This window comes from Phragmites australis, chromosome 10, assembly GCF_958298935.1.
Source record: "Phragmites australis chromosome 10, lpPhrAust1.1, whole genome shotgun sequence".
NCBI lineage: Eukaryota > Viridiplantae > Streptophyta > Magnoliopsida > Poales > Poaceae > Phragmites > Phragmites australis.
This window is the reverse complement of record NC_084930.1, coordinates 3682861-3693988: the sequence shown is the minus strand read 5'-3', so window position 1 is coordinate 3693988 and position 11128 is coordinate 3682861. Positions and strand designations below refer to the sequence as shown.

The window sequence follows — 11128 nt, the reverse complement described above, 5'->3', positions numbered from 1 at the left end:
CACCCTTTTGAATCATTGTTACTTGTGACCGGCACTTTGAACATGTTGCCTTTTTGTCCTAGTTCATGATTATAAGTTTATGCACTATGTCTGCCATATATGAAATATTTATAGTTATTGAACAAATTTTTTAATTATGTCTGGTCTGTTGCTTCTTGCTATGTAGATGGGGGAGAACGATGAAACCCTTGTAAATCGAGATTGAGAGGTCAAGGTAGAGAAAAGGCAACTGGGAGCAACAACCACAATAGCAGCAAAATGAGAAAGAGGAGGTGAAGGCAGGCAAGAAAAGGAAAACTATGTCATTAAGATCAGAAGTATGGGATACCTTCATCAAGATCGGTGATGGAGATGATGTGAAGCAGGCTAGATGCAAGAATTGCTCCAGTGTGTTTCGTTGTAATGTGAAGAAAAATGGTATGTCCTCTATGCTACCTCACCTTAAGATATGAAAAAAAAAACAAAACAAATAGAAATCCAAGCAATCAGGGAACTCTGCAATTACAGCCATCTCAAGGGAATAGTAGTGTTGGTACTGTTTCCACATGGAAGTTTGATTTAGATGACCTGAGGAATAGTTTTGCTGAAATGATAATTGAAGATGAATTACCTTATGTCTTTTCTGAACGTCCTGACCTTAGAAAGTTTCCGGCTAAAGCTTGCCCACGGTTTATTGTGTCTTCTAGAAGAACAACCATTAGAGCTTGTGTGAAAGTTTATGATATTGAGAAAGAAAAGCTGAAGCAATTTTTTAGAGAATCCCGTGAAAGAGCTTGCCTCACAACTGACACATGGACTTCAAACACACAACAAAATTGCATGTGTGTCACAACTCATTTTATTGATAATGGTTATATCAAGAGTTAACCCCTAACAATACTTTCGGAGTATACCAGATGATAAGTGCGTGATCGATGTGTTTGGTGTGCGTATGTGTGTATGAACTAAGAACACCAGCGTTATCTAGATTCAGACCTCCCATGGGATAACAACCTTACGTCTTGTGTATTCTTTTATGGATTGTATCAAACGATTCACAGATGTGTTTCCTCTTCTCTTACAAGCCTGACCCTCTCCTATTTATGTAGTAGGAGTAGTGTACATACAAACAGACCGTGTCAATAATGTGACAGGTCTAGTCCTGATGAAATCAACTACTCCTAGCTAAGGTAGGTATGCAGACCCTACACTGGTTGACCGGCCTACCTTATCCCATCGCCCCAGCCGCATGCCCCCCTATGACACCGTCCCAACTATCGTGCAACGCCACGCCTGTTTGTAACATCATCCTATAGTATTTAATGCTACATGATGGGACACTACCCATCTACGCTGGCCAAGACTTCGTTCGCTGGAGGGATGACTAGGGAAGAAAAATACATGAGTAGATAACATTTAATGACTTGGTAGGTTAAGGGAAAATATCTACCCTGTGACTAGTAAAGTTGGTGTAGGGCTTACCTCTGGGAATAGGTGGCTGGTCACGAGGGTCCCATTTGGTCACGCAATAGGGCTACGATCTTTGAAAAAAATCTACCATCAGCTGGCACTCCCTTGCACGGACTCCCTAACAAGGGACCCCTTATTCTATAGACCGACAGTAGCCCCCAAACCCCCCACGGTTGCGGTCGGTTGTGCAGTTCGCAACGCAGCCATGGTCGGATCTGGCCACAGCACTTGTACCTCAGGTGAATAAGAGTTTATCCTGGGAGTGATCATTGATATAGTCTTTCCTCGTGGTAGGTCTAGAAAACCGTATCCCGAGGGAAGGTTAAAAGTAAAGAGAGAGAGATCGTGGGCGAGAGAAATATCAAGTGCAATACGATGAGTTTCCGAAAATGCAAGTTACTCAAGTTAATTTTCCCTGTGATCCTCGACAACCAAAAGAGCTACAAGAATCACTGATCTGAATATGTGCTTGTCAGTTTGACAGTTTGTGTCATTGTGGATCCGAATATCAGTTTGTGATATCAGTTTCTCAGTTTTGTAGCACTTAATCACTGATGATCTCATCTGAATATCTGAAGTATATATTGTTAGATTGTCAGTTTGTTTGTGACTTTGTGTCATTATGTGATACAGTCTGATATCATAATTCAGATTTTCAGTTTGTTCATTGTTCAAATGTTCATGTTGCATCAATTTATTATTTATCATTTTGTTTGTCTGGTATAAGTATGTTTATCTGTTACTCTTTGTCTCTGTTAGCACTTATTCATAGTTGATGCTGGATCATCACTTATTCACTTGTTCTGTTGTAATGTTATTCACGTTTGGATACTTTAATGTCTGAAACTGAATCAGTGAGACAGTGAAAACAGCCTGTGCAGGAATTTGGTGAAAATCGAACCTTAAAAACCGAAACCAAACTTGGCGGTTTCCCAATATTTTCCATCATCTGCCGTTTGCATATTTCAAAAACTAAATTGTTCATAAACCGAATAAACCAAACTGAAAAACCATAAAAACCGAATGCCCAGCCTAACCATCTGTAGCCGTTTTAGAGCTGACGGGTCCTGGAACTTTATGGCAAAATGGCACGAGGCAATATTTGTTTTTTTAGGCATTTTTTGCTTGGCACAGGATATCACATATTCACACGGCCCAGCACGTTTTGTGTTGTTCAGTGGCATGACCTGCAGGATCAAGCCCAAGTCTTTAACACATTTTCTCCAATCAGAAGAACGCTATTGCCACAAAGGCCAATATCTAGTTCTTGGGTGTCGAGCAGACACAATAGTCCGGCCTTAGGCCACTTGCTTTGTTTTTTTTACGTGATGTCTAAAACGAGAGAAAATAAGAAATTGATATTAAGAAATGAGTTTTTAATGTATTATATGTCTGGTTAGCTTTTATGTCTTCTAAAACAATTTATTACCTCATTATCATCTAGGATTACCCAAATGAAACAAGCTCATTCTTTTTTATCTTTAAATTACTTGTCATAAAATCTTTTTTCATAAATGAACACCTAATTAAAATCTAACAAAACTAGTATTGGGATTTGGGAGTGGTCTTATCTACGGACATGGTTTCTCTGATAATTGCATTGAGCGACGTTTTCGCACATGGATCAACTTTCAGCATCTCTCTGCCTTATCTACCTGCTCAAGCCCAATTTGTAGCTCAACTGAAAAATAAGTTTGTAGAGCCCATAAAGCCCACGGCTTCTAGGTTTTCTCCGATTCTACGCTCCGGATGCGACGCCCATTCCTGGCTTCTTCCCCTCGCCGCCATGGAGGCTATAAAGCGACACCCCACCCATCCTCCTCTTCACCGCCTAGGGTTCCAAAATCCCGCCACCGCCGCCGCCGCCGCCGCCACAGCATCGACGCATCTACTGCGTCTCATCCGCGCCGCGATCTGCTTCTCCCGTTTCCCTTTTCCTTTTCGTTTTAGTTGTTTGCATCGGCTTCGTTTTGCATCTTCCTGGTCCGGTTTGCGAATTTGTGTGTCCTCTCCTGTTCTGTTTCATGGTGGGAGCACGAATACAGCCGTGCTCGCCGCCTTCGCAAGGAGGGGGTAGATCGACGCGTCAAGAAATCGTTTCAGTTGCCATGGGTCCAGTAGGCAATGTGATTGTTGCTTGACCACAGTTTCCTACCCTTTTTTTCCTGTTCCTCGTATGATTTGAGTCTGGATTGGTCTCTGCACGGTGCTAACCCCGGGCTTGTCGGATTACTACTCCTTGAAGAAGGAAGCCCCAATGCCTGTGCTAGATCCAGCACGCCATTCAGTGTTGCAGTCCATGACTCATCTTTGATTGGACTGTGTCAAAGTAATGGATACAAATATTCATAGCTCATCTCTTGGATGTTCTTGTTCTCGCTTTGCGTTTGGTTGGTGGCAGTGATTTGACCTTACCCGCGCTTCTGATCTAACCCGTGAAGCAAAGGGAAGAACAATGGTTGAATTTCTTAATATGAGCTATCCAGTAGCAATCCTTTGCTTTTGTTTCGAAATTTCCCTCCAGTATTATCTTCGTTTTTGTGTTGGAGAAAGTTCCATGTGATTTGGCGGTGATGATACAACTTCTCAGCTTAACATGCCAGTTCTGCTTCTGAGAATTCATGACAGAGAAAGCTGATTTACATCTGAGCCTTGTTCTCATACATTCTTTATACAGCCATCATTGCATGACGCATCGAAATAATACGTTTTCGTTTACAACATTCGCATTGCATCTCATTGGTCGCTGATGAATCGCCCAATATTTGGAGGGTGCAGATGGACCCAAGTTCCTGTTCATCAGGAAGAACCTACTTGAGCCGCTGCACTCACATGACAACAACGGGCATCCTGAGGTCCTTGATTCATTTTGCATTGTTGTCTTCTATGCGTTTGTCAAATTAGCCTTTTTTCTTTTTACTCTAGTCTTGTTTTTAAAGTAATCTGTTAGTTTCATTCTGCTCTCCCTAAAATTCTGAAAAACGTTTCCGAGTTTAACTATCCTAGCGCAAGTTTTCTGATTCGCGCGGATGCTGAAAAACTCGAAGATTGTGTGTTGTCATCAGCTTCGTCTCTCTGTTTCCGTGAGATGGGAGTTAAATAACAGCACGAGATTTGATGTCTGAAGCATCGGCCTTCCTGCACGATGATTCGATTTGGCACACAAATCTGGAGAGTTCGTGGATTGAATTCTGCCTGTTACCCGTGGCTAATCTGAATTTCCTAGGCGCGGTGCAGGATTTGGAGGCGATTAAACTCGTTGACATGAATGGATTGATTAAACACTGCTGGGAAGATCTCATCTATTACGGATTTGTGTAAATTTGTCATTTCAGTGAAACGAAGTAACTAATGGGACTTCTAAAGCTAATATTTGATAAATGATCTTGTATTCTCGATTTTTGCAATGACAAATCCTGCAAAATACAGGTTAAATTTCACTGAATAAAAGTTTCAGCAAAATCTGTTTTTGCCTTAAACCAGACACTGCATAAGAGCAAGAATGGAAGCATCGTAGGTTTTCCTCGAATGAAAAAGTAAAACTTAACTATATGTTTTACTACAGATGCAAAATTCACTTTTGAACTTAAAATTTACTGCTTTCGTCTAAAATCTGAGAGTTCCTTCCTACTATTTTTTCGAGGAATTATTCGTCCGAAACTCCGAATATAAACTGATCCGGCTTAAATATTGACTTCCATGTAAACAAACTGTCAACTTAGTATATTCTAGCCTTTTTAAAATAAAGCAATGTTTGATTTTCAACAAGAGACTCAAGAAACTTCACCGTAGCCAGGACTTGTTCTGCATTTTAGTCGGGATCCATTGAGGACTACTCCCTTTAGTTTCGAATAATATTTATATAAAAATGCGATCAAACTAAAGACTTCTATTGATAAAACTTTTGAAAATTTTAATTTTGAAACATGAAAATCATGCACTGTAACACCTCATCACTATATGTCTGTAGCGCTACCAAGCAAACCGGTTAGACTGCTGAACCCTAAAATAGTGTGATCGATGCATGTTCTTGCTATTTAACAAAATATTGCAAGCATAATAAATGTTAGTTTAATTTAATTATGTTGCAAGTTTGCAACTACTAACTAATATGTATCATCATTTCAATACGTTTAGAGAAGTTGATGTGAATGAAAAAAATATTACGTGAAGGCTCCGTGATGAAGAAGCAAGCACACAAATTGCAAGATGGCAACCGAAAAAGTTTGTGATAGCGAAGAATCATACCAAAACAGAGCTGCTAGCTTCAACACTTCAATATTTAAATAGGACAAGATTATTTTTGCATTTGCAAACCTGAAATTATCATCAAATTAACCATCTCATAATCAAGCAAACAAGTTATTAATCCAAATGAACATGTGAATTAACAAAAATTTACACATTAGTGCAGTAACTGAATACCATATATATTTAACACATGTGCGTTCCTCGCACACGCCTCATTTAGGCTCCACCCTTGTCGATGGCATCCCGTTGCCGCTGTAGTCAAAGGGGTTGCCACCGTCAAATGGTGCCAAGCATCAGTGGAAGGTGATGCCAACCATCTCCAACGGTTTCCCTTTAGGGGCCAGAATCCTTTCACGACTGGATTTTCGTTTCCTTCAGCGCTTCAACGGTTTCTCTTCACGGTTCCCGTCACGACGGGATTCCCAGTGTCATTCCCTTCAGGACGGGATTCTCTCTCCGTTCCCTTCACGATTCCCCTCGAGGGGAAGCTGTTGGAGATGAGAGGAAATAAAGGGAATGAGAACGGGGAAGGGAATCGGGATGGGAACGAAATGAAGGGAATATGGTTGGAGATGGTCTAACATTTAGGGCATCATCAAGCTGACAATTTGGTTGTTGGCTAGAAGGGCCCTATTGCTGCTGGACCAAGAGCCATCACCAGGGTGGACTTCACTAGACCCTGAAGCTAAGTGAAAGGACTCTCAACTTGTCAGATTGGTCCCAGCAATTGAAGTCAGGATCTCAATTTTGATAAAAGTGGGTCCACAGTTTGAAAGAGGGTGCGGTTTAGGGAGCAAATTTTAGGGAGGAAATCAATAAATTTGTAATGGAGTGAGGAGAAGGTGGATGGACAATGCAATCTCGATCCTTGGATTCAAATATGAGAAGTCAAGTTGCTCTGTGGACACTTGTTAGGGTGCGTGTGTGACACGCATTAGTAATCGTACAACTACGGTTTCTAAATAGTAACTATGCATGTGCGACACAATTTTTGTATATCTACAGTTTTATAATATGGTTTTAGGCCATCAAAAATAAAAATAAACTATACAACAAATAATATATGGTTAACTAGATAATCACGTGCAAATATAATATCACAACCAATTTATCTTTGAAAACATTAAATGTCCAATGCTCTTGACAATTTCCCGTACTCGGTAGAGGATGTTGTCTTCACATTCGTTCCCGTTATACTTCAATAGTTCTTTCAAAAAATGCTTCCTTAGTTGACTATCGTTACCATCCTGTATATACATTACATATGAATAACAAGGATAAGTGAGAATTGTGCACCGTTGTGCGTTGAAAAAAACTTACTCTATGTATTATTGGTTCTAGTTTTTCTCCATTCTATATGCTCGTACTCGATAACGGAGAAACCAGAATGTTCCCTGTAAAACAATTAATAGTTACATTTACACTTCACAAACGAATCAATTATATTGATGTTAAAAGCTAGATACCGATTATGAAAACGAGAAACACCATTCCAATACATCCACGAAGCGGATCATCTTATCCAAACTCTTGAATCTATCCTTTGATCCTTAAAATCATTGCCTTCATCTGAAAACCTAAGATTTTCAAATCAAAAAACAAGTACTTCCTACTTTCTTTTGAGGAATTCACTTCCTACTTGAAACTGATCTAGCTTACAATTTAAAATTTGGCTTTCAACTCCTAGATTGCAAGTATACAACTTTCAACTTTAGAAATTCAAACTTTTTTAAACAAAACCTCAAACCAACTTTCAAAATCAAGCTGAATCCTCAAACTTTTCAAAATCAGGTTGGAATTTCAACAAGAGCCTAAAGAAGTTTTAGCCTTGTACTGCTCTAAATTCTAGTTGATAACAAAGGTTTCAGTGCTAGATCCGTTGAATTTATTTGTTACCGATACCAAAGAACTACACAACTTTTGCAACTTATTTACTTTGTGTAGTGTTCTCAGAGAGCTTCAGTTTTCGTTACGGATAACATATCTGACATCTTGGCTACCTTATCTATACCATTTTGTCTTCTACATCCAAGGGGCGAGATCGGGCGGGCATGAAAGTATCTAAGATTCTTTCTCAGCAACGTCCGAAAATAGAAATGTCATAACGTCATAGCAGCCTGTTTGAAAATTAGATATTTGAAACAGAGAAAGATCCAACAATAGGCTCATTACAAAAACAATGTGTACGCTGTTCTCGCAGAAGCAAATACACACTCTAGATTTTCGATTTTCTTTTTCTTTCTTCATACTTGTGCGTTCCAGTTGTGCTCGTCAAGTGACAGTGGTAGCAATGACATCAACTGCTGCATCTCGAGGTTGAACTCATCGTCAGTGACGACCGACGCCGACCCCGGCGATGGTGCCGTCGACCCTCCGCAAGTGCTGAACCACTCCCCCGGGATCGAGCCCGGGATGATGCCGAACATGTCAGGGATCTCCAGCTCCACCTCGCTGGCCGCCCTCCTCTTCGCCGGCTTCACGTCCTCTGCAATGCATCAGTGTTCCCAATGCAACAACATGTGAGAGGATGATTGCGTTTGCACCGTGTGTGTTCGTCCTATTCTACATTGATACCAGATGATCGGCGTCAGTTTCGTTGATTTGCGCTATCGACTTTGGGGTGGGGGGGGGGGGGGGGGAGTGCGAAAAAGCTGAGCAAGAACTGACCCAAGAGGAAGTCCCATTTCCCGCCATGTTGCTTGTCTTCCCCCGGGGGGCACTGCGAGGTGACGTCGCTGTCGCTCGCGCCGCCGTGGACGAGCAGCCTGGACCTGGGTTCGCGGTACATAAGCTCAGGCATGGAGCCGACTCTGAACATGGTCGGGTTGGGCCGCGGCAGGTGGTCGTCGCCGAGGAGCAGCGACTCTAGCAGTCCGTTACCGCCGCCGCCGCCGCCGCTGCCGCTGCCGCTGTTCGCGGTGTCAAATTGGTTCGAAGGGATCTCGTGCGTTCTGGTGGGCAACGGCGGCAGCCCCGAAGAGCCGAAACCGCCGTGGCCGGACCCGGCGTTGTTGTCCTGGTGGAAACCTGGCTGCGTAGCCTGCTGGCTGGCGTGATGGAGCAGCTGCATCCCCTGCATCTGGTTCAGGAGGGGGTAATTCTGGTTTATCAACGGCGAATGTGAGGCCGAGGGCGACGGCACGGTCGGCGGCAGCGCGAACGGGTTACTCGCGTCATAGAGGAGTGGTGCCGGGAGGCCGGCGTTGGCGTTGGCATTGCCATTGCCATTGCCGTCGGCGTCGGCGAACGGGTTGAGGTCCTGCGCGCGCAGCAGCGCGATCTCGCGCTCGATGTCCGGCGGGTAGAGCGGGAGCCCCGCGCGCTGCCGGCGCTTGTGGCGCGTGTTCCAGTAGTTCTTGATCTCGTTGTCCGTCCTCCCAGGCAGCTGCGCGGCGCACACGAATTGCCAATAAAAAAAGAAGATAATCAATTCACGACGTGATCGATCGATCAAACAAAGATAAGATTTTGCAAGAACGAGATTGGCTGCGACTTACGTGCGACGAGATGCGCGCCCACTTGTTGCCGATGAGGCCGTGGAGGCGGACGATGAGGCGCTCCTCCTCGGCGGAGAAGGGGCCCTTCCGGAGGTTGGGACGGAGGTGGTTCGCCCACCGGAGCCGGCAGCTCTTGCCGCAGCGCTGCAGCCCCGTCTCCCGGCGTACGGCGTTCCAGTTGCCCTCCCCGTGGCGCCGCACGTGGTCGACCAGCAGCTTGTCTTCCGCCTGCGTCCACGGCCCCTTCTTCAGCCTGCCCACGCCGCCGCCCCCTTCCCCTCCGCTCCTCGCCATCTCTGCCGCAGCGAAGCCGCCACCGCCGTCCGCCAGCTTAATCACCCACCTCTGCCTCTGCCCCCCCCCCCCTCGCCCCACGTATCCTGCCTTGCGGTGTACGCGTCCTTCTCTCCTCCCCTCTCAGCCCCGAGAAGAAGGCAACCAACTGAGCCAAAGAACCACGCAAAATTCTTCTGCACCTAGATCGATCGACTACTTAGTTCAGGTTCCCAAAAGGGGAACAATGGCAGCAGCAAGCAGCCATGCAACCACGGCGGATTGCTGGAACGGCGGGTGGTCGCCTACGGCCTTCCCCTGGCGTGGAGGAGGAAGACAAAGGGGAGAGGCGGAGGAGCAAGCCGTGGTAATGGCGGCAGAGCGGGGGAGGGCCGGGGGTGATGAGGCGGGTGGTGCAGCTCCCGATTCGCCCCGCCAAATGCTCGTCGCCGTGCATGCGCGCGCCCCTATTTACGCGGCACCTATTCTCGCGATTACGGTTAATGGATGCATGCATGACATTTGCGTGTCGAAGAATTTTTTGTAATTAGAGCTATGTCAAACAAGCCCAAATTTAGGCGGTTGGCGTTTGTTGATGCTGGCCTCGTTTGAATCAGAGGAGCCGGGCACGTGTGGGAATAGGGTTGAGTGTGGTGTCAGGGATGGCCATTCGCCTCTCGAACGTCAATGAGAAGCGTCAAGTGAAAATAAAAAGTCAACGGACCTTCGGTCATTATCAGACACCCTTTAGATCAATAACTTACCCTGCCACGACCCCTAGGGATGGACGAAAGTACTCCCTCCCCGGCACATGGAGCTGGAGGAGAGACCTAGCCTCCTGGTGATGCTATCTCTTTTGGGGGGCGGGCGTGAACCAGAGGATCAATTTTTGGGTACCACCGACAAGATAGAGAGTCCAAACAAGTTAGTGATGCATATTTGGTTGGTGTTTGCCGCATTGTCTTGCCAAATTGGCTAAAGGTTGTGGCTACGAAATAAGCATCAGTCTAATTAGATCAAACTGGCTACCATAAGTGGGTTTGGATTACAGGCACAAAGTCTGACATATATTTAGTTATGATATACTCTCTCTATTTTTTAATACTGGACTCTTTTGACCAAATCACGGATACCAAGCAAATGAAAATTTTGTAAAAAAAAGATGATCAAATTACCTTTCATTTATATCTCAAACACGCAAAACGAGTAAAAAATGTGGGTGTTATGGTAGGGACATTTTGAAAACTATGCCTTAGGATTGATGAAGTGCCGAGCATTTGAGTAAGGAAATTTTGATAAAAAATGTCAAGTATTTAGAAACGGAAGGAGTATATATTTGAGAGGTAGAGAGAGATTAAGGTCTTCAGATATATATATCGAGGATTGGAAATTTTGTGCAAAATTTTAGATACACGGCTGCCCAGCTCCCTCGAGCTCACAAGCTTTTTGCCCTTTGCCCGTGACGGTGAGGGGTCAGCTACATGCGTGCCCCCGCACCGTACGTACGTTGCAGTCTCGTTGTGCTAAGGCCGGCGGCGCGACACACACGAGGGCCGTCGAGGAGAGCGCACAGCAGTGGCGCCGCCCACCACGGATGACGGCACCCCGTCCCTCGTGGTCTTCTTCGGAGAGCGGCCAACGCGCCGGCCGCAAGCAAC

General features: G+C 44.7%; 1 protein-coding gene and 6 non-coding genes across 7 annotated transcripts; 6 read left to right on the top strand and 1 right to left on the bottom strand.

Annotated features, from left to right (window-relative positions):
• The first annotated feature begins 3469 nt into the window (after nt 1-3469).
• On the top strand, nt 3470-3596 carry LOC133883806 (small nucleolar RNA snoR111). The gene has a single exon (XR_009903010.1). It is a non-coding gene; the product is annotated as a small nucleolar RNA snoR111 (small nucleolar RNA).
• Nucleotides 3597-3648: 52 nt separating this feature from the next.
• Nucleotides 3649-3793, top strand: LOC133883810 (small nucleolar RNA snoR134). The gene has a single exon (XR_009903014.1). It is a non-coding gene; the product is annotated as a small nucleolar RNA snoR134 (small nucleolar RNA).
• Nucleotides 3794-3844: 51 nt separating this feature from the next.
• On the top strand, nt 3845-3930 carry LOC133883807 (small nucleolar RNA U36a). Its single transcript, XR_009903011.1, has one exon. It is a non-coding gene; the product is annotated as a small nucleolar RNA U36a (small nucleolar RNA).
• An 81-nt stretch (nt 3931-4011) lies between these two features.
• On the top strand, nt 4012-4105 carry LOC133883772 (small nucleolar RNA Z223). Its single transcript, XR_009902981.1, has one exon. It is a non-coding gene; the product is annotated as a small nucleolar RNA Z223 (small nucleolar RNA).
• An 86-nt stretch (nt 4106-4191) lies between these two features.
• LOC133883773 (small nucleolar RNA Z278) lies at nt 4192-4306 on the top strand. The gene has a single exon (XR_009902982.1). It is a non-coding gene; the product is annotated as a small nucleolar RNA Z278 (small nucleolar RNA).
• A 154-nt stretch (nt 4307-4460) lies between these two features.
• On the top strand, nt 4461-4565 carry LOC133883804 (small nucleolar RNA snoR97). Its single transcript, XR_009903008.1, has one exon. It is a non-coding gene; the product is annotated as a small nucleolar RNA snoR97 (small nucleolar RNA).
• A 3378-nt stretch (nt 4566-7943) lies between these two features.
• On the bottom strand, nt 7944-9491 carry LOC133931108 (transcription factor MYB36-like). The gene is made up of 3 exons (XM_062377924.1): nt 9198-9491; nt 8368-9085; nt 7944-8185 (listed from the first exon to the last, which is right to left on the bottom strand). The coding sequence occupies exons 1-3, from the start codon at nt 9489-9491 to the stop codon at nt 7944-7946; spliced, it is 1254 nt and encodes a 417-aa protein (XP_062233908.1).
• Nucleotides 9492-11128: the final 1637 nt, after the last annotated feature.